Genomic DNA, 25390 nt, shown 5'->3' on the forward strand with positions numbered 1-25390 from the left:
CACTTGAAGGAGTGAATGAAAACGAGTGAGAGATTTCAGACAACCGTTGAGTGCACATCGGCTGTAGCCTACACTTGTTATTGCGGAGCAATGTGGGATACAATGAGTGCACTCGATAACGCCCACTATGGTTTTGGACACCGCTACAAATGGCTGTCCCCTCAAATAATGTCCTTTTGAGGGTTTCGGGGGCGATTTCAGATTCAGCCAGACAGTCACTTCACAAGCATTTTACCGTTTCATTTGAGAAAAACTATTGCCATATACACACACAGAACCTAAAATGTCTTCACGGCCACTCGTCAAAATAAAAGTTCGGTTCAACTTGAAGAAATTGACAGAAATACATTAGGCTACTGTTGTACAGTAGATTAAGACTATTAAACAGCATGGATTATTTACTTATAATGATTACCATCATAAATAAAAGGCTACATTTTCAAAAACGCATTGAATTTAATAAAATAGTAAAATAGCCTACAACAGATTTTGCTGTGGTACCGAAAACCATAACATTTTAATGGTATTGCTACCGACTACTGGAATTCTGGTATCATCAAGGTATACACTCTAAAAAATGCTGGGTTTAAAACAACCCAAGTTGGGTTAAAATATGGACAAACCTAGCGATTGGATTAAATGTTTGACCAACCTGCTGGGCAGTTTTATTGTTAAAAAAATACTATTATATTTGGCTTAAAAAGGACCCAACATAGGTTGGAAATTAAAAATCAGACACATAATTACTAAAGGCAACAGTAATAATCAAAAGGCAGACATTTAATAAGCAATTGAATAATTATTATTTAAGTATTATTTAAAGCTGCTGTTGGTAATTTTTTTGTGTTCAAGATTTTCAAAAATGATATAATGAGAATGTACAACATGAATCCATTTTCCAAACCGTGTTTTTGTCTTACCCTGAATCATTATGGTACACTTATAGTAAGTGTTTATATTGGGACTATTTGAGACCGGTCTGGTAGGACCCCTGTGGAGGAGCACAGTCCCTGCGTGACTCGTCATAGACATAAACAGAGAGAAGTAGCTCCGGCTGCAATGTTCTTCCGCAAGACACATGCAGTTCTGTTTATTAACCGCTAGAGCGCAAAAAGTTACAGACTGCAGCTTTAAGTATCCATTTATTAAACATATGAATAAATGTTAATTTCAACCTCTTTTAAGAACACAATATTGTAATTTTTAAACAATTGTTGAGTTAAATAAAACTACCCAGTTGGTTGGGCTGGGTTAAAACTATCCAATCGCTGGGTTTGTTCATAATTAACCCAATTTGGGTTATTTTTAACCCAGCATTTTTTGAGTGTAAGGTTGAGTTAATACATTTTTTTACTATAAAACATATATCCAATTGTTTTATCTGTTGGTGTGATGAATGTAAATTTATATTTAATTGATGCTGTGCTGCTAATGCCTGGAAGTAGTGCTCACATTGCTATTAAAGGATTAGTTCACCCAAAAATAAAAAATCATGCCGTTCCAAACCGATAAGACTTTCGTTCTTTTTCGGAACATAAATAAAGATCTTTTTAAAGTAATCTGAGAGCTTTTTTTGGGGCGTTGAAAGCAGTACTTGCGTTCGCCTGTCAATGGATAGACAGAAAGCTCTCAGATTCCTTTAAAAAGATCTTAATTTGTTTTCCGAAGATGAACGAAAGTATTGCGGGTTTGGAACGACATGAGAGTGAGTAATTAATGACAGAATTTTCATTTTTGGGTGAACTATCCCTTTAAAACTTTAATTTAAGGGCTAATATTTAAGTGCATTCTCTGCCTGAAATCATTGAATGCAAACTTTGAGCTGAAGTGTCAAGTGATGAACATAAGAAAAAATAACACACTTTTTGCTGGTCCTTTCTTTCCAGTGATGTCAGTTACTCTTCTGTCAGTTTCAGGGTTTGATGTGTATTTTGGCAGGTGTTTTAAACCATGTCATTGTTTGGTCTTTGTACTGTTTTCAGAGTTGAAATTAATAAATAATTGACTCTAATTATTCCCATCCACTTTTCTTTATCCTAATCATGATGTTCCTTCTCTGAATGGCCTGGTCTCCTAGCAACTCATGTATCATGTGAAGGCCACACAGTCTGCTCTGTGATGTTACCATGGCAATGGTCTTCATTTTGCTAGGGGGCTTTTAAACAGATCAGCCAATGTTTGATAACATTGAAACATTGTAAATTTCGGTTTACACTGCACGTTCTTGAGGGAAATAACATTTAGGGAATTACTAAAAGATTTGGACTCTAATAATAAATACTACTACTACTACTACTGAAGAACACAAATGAATCAGTTTACATTTTATTTAAAAAAAAATGTAAATGTATTTTCTGGAAAATAAAAGATTATTATTATTATTGATGATAATGTTTTTTTTGTGCTGTCAATCGATTAAATTATCAAATTATTTTATATTTTCATACTGTAATAATTTCACAGTTGCTCTCCAAATGAATGTAAAAACAACTTAAAGACGGTATATTTTAAATATTTGTTGTAATGCCATCTTTTTATGAATGAAAGCCAGTATCACTGATACTTACACTGATTTTTTTAACATTAATAATAGACATTCAACATTTCTGTATAATTGAAAGCTATCAATTTCAACATTTATCAGGCTTTAAAAAAAACCCTTTTAATTTAAGTGAATTTAAAACTATCTTCACATAAACCCATTATAATAAATGTCATATTTAGCTGTGGCCTTCATGTATAATCAATATACAGAAATTGAACAAAGTTATCAAACACTTCACAGTCTTAACCGCATAAATTATACATTAAATATATATTAATCCTTATTAAAGCAAAAAAAAAAAAATCTTTTACCTTTGTTCTTTAACATTTAACATTAATGACAGACATGGCAGCAACTGGTTTATTAGGCTGCTGTCACTTTAAGATCTGTCTGTCGAATATAATGCGGATCTGACATGCTATCGCGCGCATCTCATTTTCTCTTCAAGTTTAAGTTACTTAACTGATTTAAGACTGCTCTTATGAGGACACGTGACAAAACGGGCATTTTGGCATAATTCTGTGTGTTATTGTTTGTTCATCAAGTGTGTGTGTCAGGACTTTCACAGACGTGTTCTCTTTTGTCTTGATGTGCTTGAATGGTTTTAAAAGCATTTGGATGAATAAGAACGTGATACAACGCTAGCCAAAGGATGACAGAAAAAAAAACAGATGCTGCTATTTTTCATATCAATTTTTTTTTATAGATCCTATGAATAAATGCATCAGTTAACATTTTATTAAAGGAATTCAGTTTTTATTTTTCAGGAACAATAATAAAAACAATAGTTTTTCTATATTATACAATGATTTTATATTATACAATGCATTCATAAAACGAATATGGCCATTAGGCTATACATTTTTTGTCTGGTACTATACATTGCAATAGCCAGTGAGGGAGTGTCTTGTTCGATTTTAAGCAGTAAAGAGAAACTTTCAGTCAAGACATCTTTATATTATACACAACATTTTAAATGTAACTTCAGCTTTGGATTCCTACAGTTGTAGAGTGGAAAGGAAGGGCAACTGCATTCCATATAATCAATGTCGAGTGCTACTAAGTGCTTCTAAGAAGCATAAGGGAAGTAGTGAGAAACAGAAGAACTCCAGAGACACGTCCATTATGTTTACTGGAACTTCTGAGAGCATTTTTTTCTTTCTTTTTTTCCTTCCTACTTTCTTTCTGCTTCTCAGAGAGTCTCTCAGAGTAAACCAAGAACAGCTCAACACACTTTCGAGCTTTCATCTGCTCAATAAGTGCTGGATAGCCAATCTGTACGATACTCACTGTGTCATCGTCCTCATCCTTATGAATCCCAGCATCCTTTGGATAATCAGTTGTAGGGGATGCGGTGTCATTCTTTGTCATTGTCATTGCCTCACCTTTCTCATTCATACCTAGAGAATCAGTCAATGGCTCATCTCTTTGAATGTTGTTGCGAACTGCGGGATCTTTCATGTTTTGCTCTATTAAAAGATCACTTCGCTTCATGCATGTGTTCATGAATTGGTCATATGACTGAGGCTGGTGTGGCAGCTTTGATGTGTAGCTAGGTTCTTCTTTGTTAGTTTTGCCTTTAAAATGAGTGCCCTGATGTCGGTGCATATAGTTGTTGTAGTGGCGTTCCTCCTGGGGGCTACGGAATTGGAAGTTAGGGCGTGGAAAGTTTCCGACTCCATAGCCTATAGCCATTCCTGCCACTGCTCCAACACCTGCAGCTAGCATTGCCTTTTTTGCAAAGCCTTTGGATTGTACAGAAGGGCTATAGCCCATGCCTTTCACTGTTTGAGAGAAAGGAGAACCACCCGTGCCAAACCCACCACCTCCAAATGCGCCTCCATAACGTGGACTGAGAATCTTATTGTTGGGGTTCCAGTTGGGATATCCCCCTCCAACGGAAGGGTATCCTCCTGGGTATCCCCCAGGTTGCCCTGCAGTTCTCACTGGATAAGATCCAGCTGCTGGATACCCACCAGGGTTGTACTCACTTCTACCTGGATACTGATTAGAGAAACCCCCTGCTCCAGGATTCTGGTTGGGATAGCCTCCAGGGCTAACACCTCCTCTCCCTGGATATTGATTGGGGTTGCCTCCAGCTGGATAGGTACCTACTCCAGGATTCTGGTTGGGATAGCCTCCAGGGCTAACACCTCCTCTTCCTGGATATTGATTGGGGTTGCCTCCAGCTGGATAGGTACCTACTCCAGGATTCTGATTGGGATACCATCCAGGGCTAACACCTCCTCTTCCTGGATATTGATTAGGGTTGCCTCCAGCTGGATAGGTACCTGCACCAGGATTCTGATTGGGATACCCTCCAGGGCTAACACCTCCTCTTCCCGGATATGGATTGGGGTTGCCACCAGCCGAAGGATAGCTGCCACCAGCTGGATAGCTACCTGCTCCAGGATTCTGGTTGGGATATCCTGCTGGGTTGGAGCCGCCTCTTCCCGGATACTGACTGGAGCTGCCACCAGCTGATGGATAGCTGCCACCAGGTGGATAGCTACCTGCTCCAGGATTCTGGTTGGGATATCCTGCTGGGTTGGAGCCGCCTCTACCAGGATACTGCTGGTTAGGGTAGCCTGGGTTAATTCCTGCACCAGGATTGGAGGGTTGTCTGGGATAGTTAGCTTGGGTCTTGGTCCTCTGTGATGGCTTAACGGATGGCTTCTTGGGAGGGGTGTACGTCTTGCGGTTCGTCGTTCCTCCGGAGGAATTGTGTAGCACTGCCATCACAACCAAAATTAACGGAACAAGCTTGCTTAACTGCCCCATTTTGGCCCTAACAAATTGAGACACATTGAGTTAGCATACACTTGATAAACAGCACACAATTCAGAGTTTAAGACAAAAGAAATAAGCTTACTGAAATGCAATAGTAATTTAGCATATTACCAGACAAGAGTCTAATGGATATTATATACAAGAGAGAAAGAATGGTATTTTATAATGTTAGAAATACTTGCTTAAAAAAAGAGATGCACTTAAGACACGTTTAGCTGCATTTATTAGGGATCAATTGTATTGTTTGGAAAACAACCGATCATTAAAATGCCATCAGTGTTTACCGCAGCTCCATTGGAGGACCTCAGAAATTGCACAGATGTGAAAGTAATGGACAGGAAATCATGGTGATACAGCACTTTCAACTCATCCATTTAGTGCCCATAATGCACTTTAGGGAGATTGTAAAACATAAAAAAAATATTGAGATGTAAGATACTTTAAAAAGCCTAAGGTGAGTCCTTGAGATATTATCAACATTTTTCCCGCTATACTTCCAATCGAGAATTCCACAGAGAACAAAATCAACAACAGTTACATAAAACATCTTGAAAATAAAGCAAGTGTTAATGTATGGCACAGCCGATAAGCTAATTGAAACGTTTCTTATTACCTTGCCGTACTTAATATAAAATGACTGATGCTGTCGGAGAATATTGTTTGAAAGAATAATTGTTTATGCTGAACTCAAGATTCCTCATAGGACATACAGCTATAATCTGTTTTAATGAGCAACAATAACAAAACAATACCGCTAAATGAATTAGCATTACATGTTTGTTTTTACCTCCTTTTGTTCTTAACCTACATCTTTTTCAAAATCAGGCTAAGATTTAGATGAATGAGTACAATTTAACAGGCTAAAAGATTATTTCAATATTCCTGCAGTAGGACAATTTTTCTCTATTTCAAGTAGGCTTGTCAATATTCATAATAGTTATGAGCACTGTGCTTCAAGTTACTTGCAACACATGACAAATCATTAAAATGGTAAACTATTTTGTTAGTATTTAGGATTTGGCAATAGATCGTATGTATATATAAATTAAAGTTTACTAGAATAACTATAATTTTATACATAGACATTTATAACGTCCAGACATTTATTATATGAAAGCATTTCTCTTACCGTGAAGAGGTTGAAAATGTCTATCCAGCAGCCCTCTCTGCTCAATCGTAATTATGTTGACAGTGGAGACAGATATTGGTCTGGGGTGTAGCTTCATGTAATAATGTTCTCAAATGCATTACAGACAGACCCAGGCTTCTGTGCTGTGTTTGTGTGCATGAGGATGACTATTCAAAAGCTTCAAACACACCCACCCGAAGAGATACTCTGAATAGACTCTTTGTCTAAAATAGTTAGAAGGTTTATTTACATATGAATTTTCATCTTCAGGCTATAAGATACACTTACAGAGGAATTATGTCTAAGCAGATTTTAAACATATTTACAAAAATACATAAACTTCTGAACTGAAACCCAAATGTCCATCCATACTGTATATAGTTGCATGTTTTCTTGATCATAGTCCATTTCTGTCTTTGATAGTGGAGCATGTTATCACACTAAACGAAAAATATCTCAAAATATTACGTAAAAAGCCCTCTTCCATAATATATCTGTATTTGAAAACTAAATTAATTAATAAAATAACTTTCCCAGTGAGACATCAAGCCCCATACAAACACGCATACTACTGTTCAAAAGTTTGGGGTCAGTAAGATGTTTTAATGCTTTTGAAAGAAGTCTCTTATGCTCACCAACGCTATATTATAAAATATTATATTATTATAATTTAAAGTAAGCATGAAGTAGAAATTCAAATTTTTTTAAAATGCATGTTATAGATTCACTGCATGTGTTTAATTATATTAAATTTTTTGACCTCGTAATTCCACTTAAACCCCGCCCCTTTTGTTCATAAATTACTGCAAGCTCGCATTTAGATCTGCCTACGTCCAATCAACAACCGATGTATAGAACCAAATCCCGCCCTGCATGTTGTTTTCTTTTTTGATAATCCATTTCACAATTTTAATACATGTTAAAATGTAATTTACTGAATTTACTGAATTTTCAGTCTTCAGTGTTAGCCTGACGTCGTCATACTCAATTCTAGTCAGAATATGAGTCTGATACTGTTCCGTTGGGATGTGATTATGGAGTGTGTTTCAACCGAACCAGGAAAGACCTCAATTGGATAGACCTACAACCAATCAGAGCAACGGAGCGACCGAGCGACGCATAATGTTAGTTGTCAAATGTCAACAGAACTCAACTGCACTGTGTTGCCAAGTCCACGGGTTGAAGCGACCCCAATTATGTGATATACAGACCCAGGAATGCGAATTTTAACAGGCAGTCCTTCCAAAATAACACATATTTTACCCCCCAAATGCCTTTTTTTCCTGGAGAACCCCCCCTGGAAAGCTATTGGGCTTGTTTTTGGCTAGTTTTGAGGAACGTTAGCAATTGGGCGGGTTTTCTTGTAAAAACTTGGCAACCATGTCTGCACGCACGCTGGAATAAGTAGCCTAACGTTAGAAGAAAAAGATGAGTGTAAACGAACTTTGCCGGTGTTGTAAAAAAAGAATTTAAGGATACACAGAGTACTTACCAACACGATCAACACGATAACGCAGCTCTGTATATCATATTAGATACATCTGAGTGTGTTTAAAATGACGTGATGACGTTACTCTGTGCGTTCACTCGACGTGCTGTTATGACACTTGTTGCACACTGCAGTAAGGGTAAAGCGTTTCTTCAAAATAAAACCAGAGGGTAACGTAGATATGACGCAATCGACAGGCGACTCCCTCACACGTCCCGGTTACTTGGTTAAAATTGCGATTTCTCACGTTTTACAAATAGTTAGAAACATTTTGGGATATTGTAAGTACTCAACTGAACAAAATATATAACACTGGCCTAGTGGTTTTTGGATATTTTACAGAATTTTTTTTACATATTGCATCTTTAAAAAAAATTCTTACTGACACCAAACTTTTGAATGTCAGTGTACTGTATTACTGTATATAATGACATTAGGGTTTAGTGTATTCCTTCACTTTGTCAGGAGAAGCTTAGGTTATGGAAGAACTTTGGACGACGAGCTGCATGTCGGTTTTCCGGCTCACTGCTTCGTCTCCTGGTTCCTTCTTTTTCTCTACGTCTGCGAGCCAAATCTTCCTCTAACACCTAAATATACGCATACAACAGTCGTCACGTATTTGCCCAATTTAAAGCTTTAAACCTCAAATTTGACTTTTACTATCCGTTACCTCTTTTCTGCATGCAAGCTTATCTCTCCATTCGTTGAGCTCCAGAGTGTGCTCGTCCTCTAGAGCTTTGATCTTTTTCTTCTCCATGTCCACAAGAACTTGAAGCTTCTCATTCTAAAACCCATTCAAACACATTGACACTGAGAATCACCTTCCCTCAATATGAAAACACTGTAAGGCTATAGATAGACACACTGTCGTTGATGTACCTGAAGCTGCTGTAGTTCAGCTGTACTGACATCACATTGTTCCTGCACCGCTTTTAATTGGTTCTCATGACTTTCTTGAAGACTCTGTCTCTCTTGCTTCTGTCTGGCTTCCTCCTCTGACAGAAACTGAGGACGCAAAAGCAGAGAGAACAAACTTTATCAATTGCAACTGTTTCGTTTTAGGGAGTTCGCTTTGTTCTGAAACAGGGATTAAATGGTGCCATTTCTACTTGGTTCGGTTCACTTTCACAAGGCAACAATGTTAATACAAGTCATGTGCGAGTAAACTGTCCTCTCACGGGTCAGAGTGCACCTGTTTATGTTTCAGGTTTCCACTCATAGCTGTCATCCATCAGGATGGGTAGACAACAGCTCTGCGGGCTTACTGTGGTTTTCTTTAAAGCTGTCATTATATTACTTTATCATTTTGAGAAGGAATTAAGGCTTCGTCGGGACAACATTCTTAACATGTGTAACTGGTCCTACTTGACCCGTTCTGAGCAGGATTCGAACCGGGGTCTCCGGCGTGGGAGGCGGGTGTTGGAGACAGGTGTGCCTCTAGCATCAGTTGCTAGCACACCTCTTGAGGCCAGGGGAGTGAGGTTTACATGCATCTGTTACACTCACTCCCATCCAGGTCACGGCACCAAACGTAATCGATGCTACTCAACCCGCTCCGAAATTCGAACCCGGGGTATCCGGTGAGAAAGCGGGCGTGTCTCTAGCGTCAGTCACTAGCGTACTTCCTGAACCCAGGGGAGTGAGGTTTACACGCACGTCTGTTACACACTCACCCCTCTAAACCTCACTCCCACCCGGGTCACGGCACCAATTGTAACTGATTCTACTCGACCCACTCTGAGCGGGCTTTAAACCGGGGTCTCCGGCGTGAGAGGTGGACGTGCCTCTAGCGTCAGTTGCTAGTGAAGGCCAGGGGAGTGAGGTTTACACGCATCTGTTAGACTCACTCCCATCCGGGTCACGGCACCAAATGTAACTGATTCTACTCGACCCACTCTGAGCGGGAAGCAAACCGGGGTCTCTGGCGTGGGAGGCGGGTGTTTGAGGCAGGTGTGCCTCTAGCATCAGTCGCTAGCATGCCTCTTGAGGCCAGGGGAGTGAGGTTTACACGCATCTGTTACACTCACTCCCATCCGGGTCACGGCACCAAATGTAATCGGTGCTACTCGACCCGCTCCGAGCGGGATTCGAACCCGGGGTCTCCGGTGAGAGAGCGGGCGTGTCTCTAGCATCAGTCGCAAGCACACTTCTTGAACCCAGGGGAGTGAGGTTTACATGCACGTCTGTTACACTCACCCCCCTAAATCTCACTCCCATCCTGATCACGGCACCAAATGTAACTGATTCTACTCGACCCACTCTGAGCGGGATTCAAACCGGGGTCTCCGGCGTTAGAGGCGGACGTGCCTCTAGCGCCAGTTGCTAGCACGCCTCTTGAGGCCAGGGGAGTTATCTGTTACACTCACTCCCATCCGGGTCACGGCACCAAATGTAATCAGTGCTACACGACCCGCTCCGAGCGGGATTCGAACCCGGGGTATCCGGTGAGAGAGCGGGCGTGTTTCTAGCATCAGTCGTTAGCACACTTCTTGAACCCAGGGGAGTGCGGTTTACATACACGTCTGTTACACTCACCCCCCTAAACCTCACTCCCATCGGAGTCACGGCACCAAATGTAACTGATTCTACTCGACCCACTCTGAGCGGGATTCAAACCGGGGTCTCCGGCGTGAGAGGCGGACGTGCCTCTAGCGCCAGTTGCTAGTGAGCCTCTTAAGGCCAGGGGAGTGAGGTTTACGTACGGGCGTTACACTCACCCCCCTAAACCTCATCTAAAATGTAAATCAAATGTTACTGGTCCTATGAAATGAATCCCACTCCAGAGTTTGTTTTCAGGATCTCAGACCGATTGTTTTGTCGCGGATCTGAACGCTTTGTCATGTTCATATATGCCTAAACAAACCGAACTAAGGTAGAAAATGTGCCAAGTTCCTAAACAAACGATCCAGGTTTGAAAACGGCCTTATTCAAAGTGTAAGTTTATTTTACTACATAATGTTTTAACACTCAAAGGCTTATGAATTCAAACCTGTGTGAGACGTTGCCGCTGCTCTGGGCCGCTCACACCCTGCTTCCTGAGCTCCATTTTGAACTGATTCAAACGAGACTTTGCTTCAGCTTTTTGGGCCTTATGGAAGGATGCTCTCTCCTGGGCCTGCAATGACTTCTGCTCATCTAGAAGAGCCTGCTGGAACCGAGACGCTCTCTCCTTATCCTGCCATAAGAGCCAAAAAAGACTGGTCAGGATAAGGTACAGAAAAACAAGAAGATAAATACAAAACAGGATGCAGAATGCTTTTGGAGGTTACCACATAATTTACCTTGTTGTGTCTCTTGCTCAGCTGCTGTCTCTGTAGGGAGTACTGCTCCTTCACCTGCTGTTTGAATAGGTGGTACTTTTCCTGTAGATGGCGCTGTTCTAATTCCCAAATTATTGCCTCCCGAGCTTGAGAAAGAAGGAAACAGTGTGTATGTTTAGAATCACATACTACCAAACATTCTCCTGTATATGTAAGTGGTAAATTATGTTTTTTTGTGCAAACAAAGCATTCGTGTCGCCTCATAAAATTGAGGTTAAACCAATGGAGTCACATGGATTACTTTAATGATGTCTTTCCTATCATTCTGGAGTTGCATTGCTCCCAACGGACATGTATAAATAAATGGTTTGTAAAAATTGTTTGTTCATTTGAAAAGTTACTTAACATTTTTGTTTAAAATTCCTTAATTTTATCACCTTATTTTAGTTGATTTTATCACTTAATTTAGTATTGAATATTAATTCAATTTTATCGACATATAAATGCAATTTAAAAATGATTTATCAATTCATTATTTACGGTTACATTTATCTATATTTTTAGACATTTTTATGACCAAGTACAGTCATAAATAGTGATTTTTGTAAAAATTACATAAATACGTTTTTTAGCAGTGGCATATTTACCTCGCTTGAGCTGCTGAGATTTGACTGTAATCTCCCACTCCATGGACGCCACCTTCCTCTTGTGTTCCTGAACGCCCTTCTGCAGAGCATCATTCAGCTCCTGCTGCTGCTTCTGCAGGAACCGCTGCTCCTAAAATAGAAATACACTGTTTTCATGCGTTTAGGCCTATTTAGTGTGGTCACTGTATTCATGCATTCATCCTAGTTCTGTGTCAGTGTGGGTAAATGGAGCAGTCTGTACCTCTTTGGGGTCCGCTTTCAGTGCACTGCTCTTGCGGGTCAGCTCTTTCTCCTGCTGGGCCTTGAGCCTCCGCGCGTCCTCCCTGAGCCGGGATGTGTGCTCAGCCTCCATCTGACCGCTTTGCTGCTGGTACTGTTTCTCAAGTCTCTCAAGCTCACCGTCATAGTACTGCTTCTTGCTCTGTAACAGGATAAACATACAGCTGAGACTGAGGTTATTAATGGGCAAGCATTTTTATTTCTAGTGCTCATATTTATGGTTATGAATTATTACCTCACATCCTGCTTATTGAGGAGACTGTGCTAATACTTTTGCAGTTCAGTGTTATTTTAGTATTAGTTTATGTTCATATTTTCATATAGTTATTTTATTTTAGTTATCTTTTTACTTCAACTAAAACAAGGCAACATTTGTCATTTTCATTTAAGTTTTGTAAGTTTTCATCTATTTTATTTTATATTTAATTTAATTATTTTATTTCATTATATTTTTTATTTTAGCTTTATTACAATTAGTGAAAACTGTTTTATTAGTTTTAGTTTACAATGTTGCAATTTTTGGCCGGTGAACAATAAAAAGAAAAAAAAATTATTTGATTTTTTTTCCATTTGTCTTATGCTGACAAAATGAAAACATAAAAATAATAATAACATAATAATAATGATTAATACAAATTTATAAAAAAAAATGAAATAAAATGTTAAAATGTAACAAAAATAATAGTTTGTATGTTACAGGCGAATTTAGGCATTTATATTAATGTACAGTTTGAAAAATGCATAAATATTCCTTTTGAATTCTGCTTTAGAAAACAGTACAGTGTTTAAATAAGCAAAAATAAGTCCACGCATGTCAAAGTAACATTTGTAAAAGTTTTTGTACTTCGACATGCACTTAAGGAAAGTGGTATGGTTTAGTAAAAGTTATAAATGGTTAAATATTAGCCAAAATCTATGGCTACACCTTTAATTTATTGATAGATGATGATCTAAATCTTAAAATAGGCATACAAAATTATTTTCAACATTGACTGGTATCAACAAAATATAAATAAATAGTAGATTCTAGGCCAAACAAATGATACGGTGCTAATATATTGCGAATCTGTGGCTGCCAATGCGATTATTTATTTTTTATTTATCTTTAATGATCTGTACTTTACCTGTACTTTAGACAACAACCCTAATGGAAACATTTATATTTTATAGCATGTCTTAAGTTGCTAACAGAGACCAAAGGGCTGTGGTGCATGTGGCTTACGGTCATCTCTTGTTCTATATGGCGGAACATCTGCTCTCGCTGCTGCTGTAGTTTCTGCTCCAGCTGGGCATGTTCTCTCTGCTCTTCTCTCTGCAAGAGCTTCAACGCGTGCAGCTCTTGCCGTCTGCAAACACCCCCGAACACATACATTCAGAATGTGATGCTTCCGTTTTCCCATGTCCACCCTAAAGCATTAAGACTTGTTACCTGTTGTAGCGCATTTGTTGTTCCTTGCTGTCTCCTTCACTAACCACTTTGGAAGTGGTGACACTGACCTCACGACCATCCACCAAAAATTTACGTGTCCTTTTAACGGTTCGTCTGCTTGGGTGCGTTTCCTGAATTAGCACAAATAGGGAACGATTGTGTTAAATTTGACTGGTTGCTAATGTTTTTAGCTAGTTGTTTGTTTCACACTCACCACTTCAAACCCAGGAGACAGTGGAGGCTCGGTTGAAGAAAGAGGTTGAAATGCGTCTTCATTAGATTCCTTAGGTGTGGATCCATTAGATCCATGTGTTGGCGTTACATCTGAATCTTTCAAGCCATTTGCATGTGGCCTTTCTTGCTCGTTTTTATCCTCCTGAAAAGTAAACATCACTTGCTTTTTCAACTTTGGTCCAGGAACATCTGTTTTATCTTCGCCTAGATGTTTTGATTGCTCTCCTGTAACATTCTTTGTACTATTTGTATTCGTTTGAAGCTCTTGCTGAGGTTCCTCTGAATCTGTGCCATCTTCTTTTTGTTTAGAAGAGATTTCTGTTAGACTTGCCCTCTCTCCAACAGCATCTTCTTCGTTACCAACGATGTTCTTTTCTCCATCAGAGTTGATCTCTTCTTTATTTTGACATGACAACTCTGGCATCTGTGAATCAATGATCTTTGTCATCTCATTTTGGGTTGGTGTTTCCATCTCCTCAGATTCTCTTGTGTTCTCGCTGTTTTCGTTTTGATCAACCTCCATAGTAACTTCTTCCTTGCTGGTTGAACATTCCTCTTCCTCTGTTTCTGGAACGAGATCCTTGTCTTTTTCACAGCTTTTCTCTTCCTCAGACTTTTCATTTCTTGAGTTGACATCTTCATAGCCGACTTCAGTGGTAACATGCTCTTCGTTGACAGCTTCTTTGATATCCTCAAACTCTACCTTCATGGTAATATGATCTTCTCTGGTCGTTATATGTTCTTCTGTCCCTGCACTAACATCCTTGTCACTTTCACAGCTTTCCTCTTTTGTTTCATCCCCTGTTCCTCCATCTGTCTCCAGTTCAGCTGGTTCTTCTATTTCTGCCTCAGTTTTTTCTTCTACAGTGTCATTTTCTGATGGTTCAGTTGTCTCTTCTGCTTTCTTAAGGTCAGGAACTTCTTCAGGAACATTATTAGGCATCTCAACAGTTAAGCTTTTGTTAATATCAACTGTGAGAGGAGAATTTAAAGTTTTCAAAGAACAGGCCAAATCAAGGTACATGTATTTATAATTTCCCTCATTCCTTTCAGCTGTTTTAGCTAGTGGTGTTTCCAAACACAAAGCTGTAACCAGTGTGTTCTGTGGATGTGTTGTGTCTTTGTCGATAACAGCAGGTTTTTGGAGGGATTTCCAAAAAGTTTGGTCATCGTTTCCAGAATCAACAGACTTCACATTGCCATTGTTTTCTTCATCAGCGTCAGTGTCCTCCTTGGTAAAATCTAGTGTTTCCTTTTCAGATGAATCTGTCAGTAACTGTGTTTGTTCTGGTTTGCTTGAGTGGTTTAAGTTTTGGGCTTCCTCCTTGTCAATTTCTACTCTAGCTTCCTTTTCTTTGGTGTCAGCGACCTTATTACTTGGAGCATCAACTACGTCAGAAATTTGCTCCATCGGTTTATCAGTAATTTCACTTTCATTGCCATCTGAAGGGCAAGTTTGTGCTGCGCTTGAATTTTCAGAGTCTTTAGTTCCTTGAGCGGGTGGATTGTCACCCCAGAATCCAGATTTGCAACGACGGGAGCTCCCGGTCAGAAACGAGAGCAGATTTCCTGGAACAGAGAGGCGTCTTGCCCTCTTCTGAGCTTTATCTGTGGCCTGGGAAGCCCTGCGGGTTACTTTAAACTCAGGTTTTGGCTCTGAGTTGGTGGGAGACTGAGGAACAGCATCTGGAACACAGGTCTTTTGAGGGCTCTCAGGTTCTTGTGGTCCTTGTTCTTCAATGGTTTGTCCTGGTTGTGTCGCTGTTTGCTCCGACTCTGTGGCGACCGGCTCTTTCCCAGAACATTGGAAATCTAACTGCAGTTGAATAAATGCAGAAAATGGATTATGTTTGTTTCACAGGTCTAACAACAGTTTTCTTTTTTTTTGAGTTAACGTAGTTAAGTTTTCTAAAAAAAGTTTCAACTTAATGACCCTAAAAATATCATATGGTGTAACCATAAAGTAAAAAGTAATAAAATATTTTCATTACACCATGAAGCCATGTCAGAATTTCATATTTTTTATTTATTTATGTTTTTGAAAGAAGTCTCTTATTGTCACCAAGGCTGCATTTATTTGATCAAAAATATTTTAAAAACAGGAATATTATGAATATTATTATTACAATTTGTTTTGTTTATTTTAATGTAATTTATTCGGCATAATTCCTATAGTGTTCAGTGTCACACGATTCTTCAGAAATCATTCTAATATGCTGATTAAATACTCAAGAAACATTTATTATTATTATCAATGTTGAAAACAGTCCTGCTTAATACTTGTATATAATATAATATATAATAAAACATTTTTTAAATATAAATTTCTTTTGATCAATTTAATACATCTTGCTGAATAAAAGTACTTTAAAAAAATGTGACTGACCCCAAACCTTTCAACACTGACCCCAAACCTTTCAACATAAGTGTATTTCTTAACAAATATCATGTATTATCAATTCAGAAATATCATTGCATTTTTCATTGTATTAATGTATTTCTGAATAAATGACGAATTCAAATTATCGATTACATTATTTATTTAATTAATCATTTATTAATTGTTAATTTTTAATGAACATTGTGTGTTTACCTCAGCTTCTATGACCTCAGTGACCTCTGCTTTGGCCTCAGCGACAAGTTCTTTAAGGGCTCGTCCGTCTCGTCCTGCATAAGAGAAAGGGTGGGCCATGAGCTGTTGGGCACCCCAACGAGCCTCTGGGTTCTTCTGCAAGGTCCTCCGTAGAAAATCTTGGAAATGTGATGACCTGGTGACAGAAATCAGGGTAAGCCTAAACCTCTTAGCAGATCCAGAGAGGTGACGAAGAAGTGAAGACCCACCAATGGCGAGGATTTGAGAGTGTGGGTGGTGGAGACTTGGTGATCTTCAGCAGGACCCTCATAGGGTTGAGAGAATGATGAGGGGGCTCCATCTCAGCAGCCTCAATTAAAGTGATGCCCAATGACCAGATGTCAGCTTTAGAGGAGTAGGGATTGTCCTTCGACGTTTCACACATAATCACCTCCGGTGCCATCCTTGAAAGACAAAATATTTTGATGATCTAACGGTTCTTTTTAGTGACAGAATGGTTGTTTTCAGAGGAATAATTTAATTGTGTTAACTTTCATGTAGTTATATAATTTAAAGGGCCCCTATTATGCTATTTTAAAGGTTCCTTCTTTTGTTTTGGAGGTCTCCTACAACAGGTTTACATGCATTCAAGGTCAAAATAAAACTTGAATTTTCTCATATCACACATTGCAGCATCACCTCTTTTTCCACAGTGTCTGAAATGGTTTGATAAAGGATTCTGTCTCTCTAAAACACTCTGATTCAGATTAAATCTTTTTAAAACCCTAACCCTCCACTTACAGCGCATTTTGGAAATGAAACACCCATTACCATATCTGAATTTCAACTCCACAGTGATACGAACAGTAACAAGGGAGTCAGTTTTACAGTATCAATTCGAGCCCAGAAAACAGCGAACACGTCAACAACATGAACCAAATCTCAACTACAGTGTTTGAGGGCGGGTCGAAGTAGACATTGATCGTGAGTAGCCAATGAAGACCATAGGCTGGCATTATGTACATTGTTTTACAAGCCTATGTACACAATATTGTCAAAAGTATTAGAACACCCCTCCAAATCATTAAATTCAGGTGCTCTAGAGCAGTTGAGACGTGTTCTCTGGAGTGACGAATCACCCTTCTCTGTCTGGCAATCCGATGGACAAGTCTGGGTTTGGCGGTTGCCAGGTGAACAGTACTTGCCAGACTGCAATGTGCCAAGTGTAAAGTTTGGTGGAGGTGGGATTATGGTGTGGGGTTCGCTTTTCAGGGGTTGGGCTAGGCCCCTTAGTTCCAGTGAAAGGAACTCTTAATGCTTCAGCATATCAAGACATTTTGGACATTTTCATGCTCACAACTTTGTGGGAACAGTTTGGGGATGGCCTCTTCCTGTTCCAACATGACTGCACACCAGTGCACAAAGCAAGGACCATAAAGACATGGATGAGCGAGTTTGGTGTGGAAGAACTTGACTGTGTGGAGAGTCCTGACCTGTGGGATGAATTAGAGCGGAGACTGTGAGTCGGGCCTTCTCTTCTAAAATCAGTGTCTGACCTCACAAATGCGCCTCTTGAAGAATGGTCAAAAATTCCCATAAACACACTCCTAAACCTTGTGGAGTTGAAGCTGTTATAGCTGCAAAGGGTGGGCAAACTCCAAATTAAACCCTACGGGTTAAGAATGGGATGTCATTAAAGTTAATGTGGTTGCAAAGGCAGGCGTCCCAAAACATTTGGCAATATAGTGTAGGTTCTTGCAGGAACTAAGACTGTAATTACTGACGACTCATTTCAGGCAGTTCAGAATCAGTTCTTTCTTTTGAGAGACAATAACTCCATTTATCAAGCACTTTGATCTTTAAAACTCTGCAGACCGCTGTATTACACCCTATATGAAAGATAATATCCGAAAAAGCATAATAGGGGCACTTTAAAGGGATAGTGTACCCAAAATGTATAATTCTCTTTTACTCACCCTCCTGTTGATCTGTATGACTTTTTTCTTATATGAAATAATACAAGGGTGAGTAAATGATGACAGAAGGGAGTCTCACCAGTATGGAGTTCCAATGAAAGTTGATCGTTTTTGAAGGGTATTGTCATTTTTTGCAGACACACCAAAGTCAGCTGAAAGAGAATGTAAATAGATACAGCACAGACTGCATTGCGTATTTAATCGTAAAAATGTGAGAGGGGAACAAAGAACAGTATATCTGTACCTAGTTTGACCTGTCCATCTATTGTGAGCAGAATATTGCCTGCCTTCAGGTCTCTGTGTATAATGTGATGCTGGTGCAGGTAAGACAGAGCCTGTAGAGTCTGACAGCACACTTCACTGATTTGCTGCTCCGTAAGGCCGCGCTCCAGCTCTGGAACACACACAGCATGTATAAAGTATGATAACGCCACACAGACACAACCATAAATGATAATAGTATCAAGTCTGTTCCACACTCACCCAACATGATATCATCCAGAGCTCCTCCAGGACAGTATTCAATCAGGATCTAAAAAGAGAAAGCATTCAGAGAATCTAATGAAATAGAGTGCATGTACATACATCAAAGAAGAGTTATCATTTTCTGTCATTATTCTGAGTTGTCATGAACATTCCCATAACATCTCAAAAGATTCATTGTGTTTAATAAACTAAAATGAAGGAAATGTATATATCTTATATATATATATTTATACGTTATGTATATGTTTGTATGTACATTTACGTAATTTATACATTTACATATTTAAATATATATACAGTATGCACATGCAAATATTTATATTTATATATACATACACACACACACACACACACATATACATACATATATATATATATATATATATATATATATATATATATATATATATATATATATATATATATATATATATATATATATATATATATATATATATATATATATATATATATATATATATATATATATATATATATATACATACATACATACATACATACATACATACATACATATATATGCACATATATGATTTCTCAATGTTAAGTGGTCTTTTAATTTTTTCCAGAGCTGTGTGTGTGTGTGGGCATGTTTTTGTGAAATATCAGGACACAAATGTGTATAATGACATGGGTATGACATAGGTATTACAAGGAGAGGGTGAAATATGAGGACGTTACCCATGTCCTCACTTTTCAAAAGGCTTATAAATCATACAGAATGAGGTTTTTTTCACAGAAAGTAAACTGTGCAGTTTCCTGTGATTGGTAGGTTTAGGGGTAGGGGCAGTGTAGGGGGATAGAAAATACGGTTTGTACGGTATAAAAAAACATTACGACTATGGAATGTCCCGACATTTGTGTGTGTGTGTGTGTGTGTGTGTGTGTGTGTGTGTGTGGCAAAAAGGATGATGATGGAAATGGGCATGGCACATATTGGTTAGCTACAATAACTACAATATATTCATATATCCAGTGAAAAAATTGTTGGTTAAGATGGAACTGCATGATGATACCACAACTGAGGGTGTCAAAAATATTATATTAATGATGTCACACAATAATTTGAGATTTATTTCATTCTTTGTTTAAATTACTATTTTCTCCAATATTTTTATGATGTATTTTTATATTTTTAACATTAAAGGCCTGGGTCTTGGACAAGGGTAACACAATGCAATCTATACATTAATGGCATTTAAAATCTAGCAGAAAAATTTAAAAAAGCTTGCAAGAGAGTTTTATACAGCATTTATAGTCTATCCATATAACAGAATATAAAAAATAAAAAAATTGAAACTATGTTACATACAAGCGTCCATAGCTGGCGGGGGAAACCTCCATAAACAGATGTGGCTTACCCAGAGCCAGCCCTCAAAGAAGATGGCGTCCAGCAAGGAGATGATGTTTGCATGGCGACAGGCTGCTAGGATGTCTATCTCAGTCATGTAGTCGTCCAGCTGCTCTTCACTGCGCACTTCAATCACTTTAACAGCTCCCTGGACCCCCGTAGTCTGATTGTGAGCCTGAGATCAACACTACATACTGTAACATTTGTCTTTGTCACTTCTAAAAAAAGTGCATGAAAGTAATCCGAAATTATAAAAGCGGTGCAAGACATGCACTTATAGAAACTGCAAAGAGGCTGAAAGTTGTACAGCTGCAAAGTGCGATTCATTTTCAGAGAAGGATGCAGAAAAAAAAGAGGTTGAATAATATGAGGTTGAAATCACTAACAGGAAGCCATCATTGATCTTTCACATTTTGGTTTGACAGGAAGTTGCCAAACCGCAGTATAGCCCTAAACCCCCGTTATTCATCACCTTGGAAACCTACAAGTAAAACAATGTGCATACATATGTTTTTCATCTCAAAGCAATTTTTTAAAAAGGCAGCGGCTATTTGCACTAAGCGCAAATAGCGATAGATTCTATTTACTAAGTGAAATAGCACACTAAATGAAAATAGTGATACATTCTATTTACACCATGTAAAAGTAGCAGTTATCTTCAATAGGTTTAAATAGTAATTACATGAAATGTATACTTTATTTTGGCAGATACATACTATTTGCACCTCAGTATTGTTGTACATTAACAGGATGCAATAATAACATGTGTAAATGATTATATTTATTAAAATTATTAAATGGATGCCGCCTTAATGGGACAATAAAATCCCTCCCTACACCTAACTCTAAGCTTACCCAATAAATGCTTTTATTATTATTAAATATAATTTCGTTAGGCACTTTATTTCCACTTTTAAAAATTTTTCTTATTTTTTATTGAAAATAAATGCCTTTCCGATGTTATATGTGATGGGCGGATTCGAACCCAGGTCGATCGCGTCAAAACCAAGATCCTTAAAGGGGTACTTCAGTGCTGGGAAGATGAATGTGTATTTAAACTGGGTCATTTATGTAGCATAAATGTGAAATTATTTTTGAATTTGGTGCCTTCTAGACTGAGAAAAGACAGAAAATGTATTTTTGTCTTATGTGGATGAGACTACAACTCCCAGAATGCACTTGCTTCGCTGCCCAACGAGGTCACTCCCATAGCCATGGCCACTGGTTATCACTTGCCCACCGTTACACCACGCCCACCGTTGTTTTGATTTTCATAGTAATACAATAATTTCGTTCAGTTAGAGAATAAACACTACAACTGAACGTGTCTTTTCAATAAAGTGTGAGTGAGCCGAATGAAGTCACGTCTCAAACGCAGCAGGAGCCAGATTTCATTCATCACGAGAGCGAAGAGCTGAGGTAAGCGCGGCAGTCATTCTCGGCGCGTGTCCAGTCTGGCGCACTTTCAGATCATGCCTATGGAAGCTTAACTTTCATAGGAATTCATTGAAAGGTTGAAACACTCACTTTGCTCAGCACCGCTCCGTTATGAATGCCCGATCCGAGCGGCCGTGCGCATTTACATTCTGTGAGTGAGATCTGTCCCATGTGGGTGGGTTGAAAACATGTGGAACTGGCTCCTTCTACTGGCTGTAGTCTCTAGCCAAAAAATCCTCCGATGACGCAAAATGACGATATTTGCATCATCGGAGGATTTTTTCCAGAAATAAAATGCATAATTATCTCGTCTCAGGGGGACATGAGGGGGAAAAGTACCATAATTAGCTTTATGAATCGCCGATAATAGTTTTTGTGCGCAAAAAAAACCCTAAATAACGACTTACATAGTGATGACGATTTCAAAACAAGGCATCATGAAGCTTCGAAGCGTTATGAATCAGTGAGCCCAATCAGCGGTTTGAATCGCCAAATTTCAGCAGTTTGTCGGTTTGACACGCGATCCGAATCATCATTCGGCTCACTGATTCATAATGCTTCGAAGCTTCATGATGCTTTGTTTTGAAATCGTCATCACTATGTAAGTCGTTATTTAGGGTTTTTTTGCGCACAAAAACTATTGTCGCCGATTCATAAAGTTATTTTAGAACCACTGTAGTGAGATGGACTTTGTAACGACGTCTTTAGTACCTTTTAAGGGTCTTGAGAGTGTACCGTGCATTGTGCCAATGGAGGCCTTTCAGAGCCATCAGATTTCAACTAAAATATCTTCATTTCTGTTCCAAAGATGAACGGAGGTCTTACGAGTGTCGAACGACATGAGGGTAAGTAATTAATGAACGAATTTTCATTTTTGGGTGAACTAACCTTTAATGCTAAATCGCTGAAGTAACCCTTTAAACCTTACGCTGACTACGCTACTGAAGACGCTGAAATACATTTTTTTATGTTTTTATCTATTTACACCAAACTTAAAATAAACTAAAATTAATTCAAAAAAATGTTTTCTAGGCCTAAACAGTAAATATTAATCTGAAATTCAAATTTTCAGGCTGTTTTTTAGAAAATAAATATCTAAACATTATTCAAACAAGATCAATTTACTTGATAAGCAATACTGCATAAAACATTTCAACTAAAGTGTATTTTAGTGTCTCTTTTTGCAGGCTACTTCATTACGCCAGTAGGTGGCGACAAGTTAGTGCACTTATGAGTGAATCATTGGATAAGATAATTCCAACTGATTCATTTAGGAACGAAACATCACCACTCAGGTCAGAGACGGAAAGCAATACTAAGAAAATCAATACTTCAAAGTGTATCTCATGTCATAATAATTATTTAGTAAATAATTGAGACTTTTTTAATGTCATAATTGACCTTTCAAGTCAATTTAAAAAAAAAAATCTGACTTGGCATTCCATAATTTAAGTCACAATTTTACATAATTATGACTTTTTAAACAAGAAACAACTACTAGCAAAATATGTTTGTCAGTTTAGCTGGCATGCCAGTGTGACGAGGGAGGCATTTCCTTTGAATGACAGATAAGATCAGACTATGTCAGTAGCCTATAAGGCCTAGTTTTATTGTGATTATTTTCAACACATTTAGTGCTAGCATTAAATCCAATATAGTTTGCAGTAAATGACCTGAGAGAAATATATTGCAAGTGTGTTATTTTGTATTTAACAGAGAATTTAATATATCATCATCATCATTTGAATCCCTTACCTTATACACCTTCCCAAAAGCTCCATCCCCCAGTTCTCCCAGAGTCTCCCACATCTGGTGTGGATCCACATCCCTCTTCAGGTTTTCGTAGTGCCTAATCCGCTTTTTCTCCACACCCAACCGAAAGATACGCATCAGGAGGGAGGTCATGGCTCCCTCCCTTTAAATTCACCCCAACTCCTTAAGAAATCCCAGTCCCTTTAGTCTGTCGGTGGTCCTCAATGTCTCATTCACCGATCAAAATCTTGGCCCAAAATAAAAACAACGCTCGACAACTGTACGAGTCTCTCTAAGTCAAAGATGTTTTTGATTGTCTCCCTTTATGCGCACCTCAGAGCAAGACAGGAAGCTGCAAGTAGCAACCACATCCTTCAAAAATATAGGCCTCTATGATGTGTAGGATGTGCGCCTCGTGTCTGTAGAGATGTACTTTGTGCTGTCTGTCTATTGTAGTGTGTTTTTGAGCAGCTACTCACAGTGCCATTGTTATAAAACATAATGATTTAGATAAACAGATATGAATGATTGGTTTCAGGGTGAGTGTTGAGTTTTGGCAAAAAAGCTGTACTGTGAACACATGGCCCCATTACTAGTGATTTCAAAACCTAACCTGAGTAACAGTGGATCCCCGATTATAGGCCTACATGTGCTAGCTTAAAATCACCCTCTTTTTTTACTGTTAATAAAAATCTGAATGGAAAAAAAAAAAAAAAACATCATGGTAGGCACCAAGAAACCAGGAAGATCATTTTCCACTGTTCGCTCTGTTTACTGGCATACGTAGGATGATTTGAGAGATGTAGTCCTACACTTTAACCACTAGATGGTCCCACTTCCACACAATTAACCCTGTAAAGGCTGACATGAAATAGTCCGAAAAATGTAGTTTTGAAATAGAACGGCTTATTGAAAATGTAAGAACAATCTTTTTAAGAAACAAAAGTGCAAAAGTGTAATTTTTTAAAAATATAACAGTATACTTTCTATTATATTACCTTTGCACCAAATTACAAGAAAACGCTCCTGTTGGGGTGTTTCCAATACAGCAGCTGTGGTGTGGGAGTGACGGTAAAATTTACATCTTTCTCTCTGCCGTTATCAATCTCTTAACCCCCCCCCCCCCCCCCCCCCCCTTTTGAAAGTTTTGAGAACACTTTTGTTGAGTTTTTCTTTTGCTATTTGAGCAAACGGGAACATAAAAGTATATATTTAATGTGGTCTCTCATTAAATATATTTTGCACGTGACGTCACCGTCGTCCGGATTGGCGGTTACGCCCTACTGACTGGCAGAAAGACTTATGGCCGCACTGGTTTTTTAGCGTGAACGCAGCTTTGAGATTGATTGTAGGCTTACAAATAGATTTGACAAGAAATCTGCGGTATATTTTTACAGATTGCCGAAAGCCACAGATAAGAGAAGCAAAAAGATAGCTGCAATTTACAGAAAAAACAGCAAACTGTGGATTTGCAGTTATCAATTTTTGTCAAATTCAATATGTTGAATTTTGGATCACTGGATGTTTGGGTAAGTAGTAAGGAACACTATATATGGAGTCCAAACTGTAGTTTAAACTGATAAGTTAATCGTTTTGTTTTACTCGCATTTTGCCAGTTTTCCCAATTAGTGCATAAGTTACCCTCTTTGACGACTTCCGCTTCTGATAAATCCGGAAATGTGAATTTGAGTTTAATGTTGTGGGTATATATTATTATTATCAGTAATAAAGTAATCATTAACGGTAGAGATGAAGGCCATAATACTAATGTTATCCACTAGAGGGAGCCAAAGGATAGCAAATCCTTTTAAAGGGTTAGTTCACCAACAATACTACTTTTTGTGCGCAAAAACACAAAAATAACGACTAAGCTGCACTGTTTACAACGTAAACTGCGCAGGAGACTGACACAGGCTAGAACCAAATTGTTGAATAAAGTCGTTATTTTTTTTGCGCACAAAAGGTATTCTCGTCGTATAGGGGCCATATAGTA

General features: G+C 38.4%; 2 protein-coding genes across 3 annotated transcripts; both read right to left on the reverse strand.

The window, feature by feature from the left end:
* Positions 1–3230: 3230 nt before the first annotated feature.
* Positions 3231–6637, reverse strand: prnpb (prion protein b). Of its 2 annotated transcripts, XM_079804750.1 has the most exons (3): positions 6465–6596; positions 5059–5333; positions 3287–4947 (listed from the first exon to the last, which is right to left on the reverse strand). In XM_079804750.1, the coding sequence occupies exons 2-3, from the start codon at positions 5324–5326 to the stop codon at positions 3605–3607; spliced, it is 1611 nt and encodes a 536-aa protein (XP_079660876.1). In that variant the 5' UTR covers positions 5327–5333; positions 6465–6596; the 3' UTR covers positions 3287–3604. The 2 variants fall into 2 exon arrangements, with proteins under 2 accessions (XP_079660875.1, XP_079660876.1); XM_079804749.1 differs by having other exon boundaries at positions 3231–5333; positions 6465–6637.
* A 584-nt stretch (positions 6638–7221) lies between these two features.
* Positions 7222–23743, reverse strand: LOC307118899 (STE20-like serine/threonine-protein kinase). Its single transcript, XM_079804748.1, has 17 exons — positions 23401–23743; positions 20219–20383; positions 18834–18882; positions 18595–18744; positions 18430–18502; positions 16644–16838; positions 16396–16570; positions 13783–15618; positions 13569–13699; positions 13362–13485; positions 12102–12281; positions 11861–11990; positions 11235–11359; positions 10943–11128; positions 8833–8958; positions 8624–8737; positions 7222–8540 (listed from the first exon to the last, which is right to left on the reverse strand). Exons 1-17 carry the CDS (start codon positions 23548–23550, stop codon positions 8415–8417), a joined length of 4035 nt encoding a protein of 1344 aa, XP_079660874.1. The 5' UTR covers positions 23551–23743; the 3' UTR covers positions 7222–8414.
* Positions 23744–25390: the final 1647 nt, after the last annotated feature.

The sequence above is a fragment of the Gobio gobio genome, assembly GCF_949357685.1.
Source record: "Gobio gobio genome assembly, chromosome: 22".
Classification (NCBI taxonomy): Eukaryota; Metazoa; Chordata; class Actinopteri; order Cypriniformes; family Gobionidae; genus Gobio; species Gobio gobio.

Excerpts from the sequence above, each read along its gene's own strand:
- prnpb (XM_079804749.1), bottom strand. The coding sequence starts at position 5,326 with ATGGGGCAGTTAAGCAAGCTTGTTCCGTTAATTTTGGTTGTGATGGCA.
- LOC307118899 (XM_079804748.1), bottom strand. The coding sequence starts at position 23,550 with ATGACCTCCCTCCTGATGCGTATCTTTCGGTTGGGTGTGGAGAAAAAG. Across the intron at positions 11,360-11,860 it reads ATCTCAGCAGCTCAAGCGAG|CTCGGGAGGCAATAATTTGG; the intron begins GTAAATATGCCA and ends TTCTTTCTCAAG. Across the intron at positions 11,129-11,234 it reads TGAGCAAGAGACACAACAAG|GATAAGGAGAGAGCGTCTCG; the intron begins GTAAATTATGTG and ends CTCTTATGGCAG.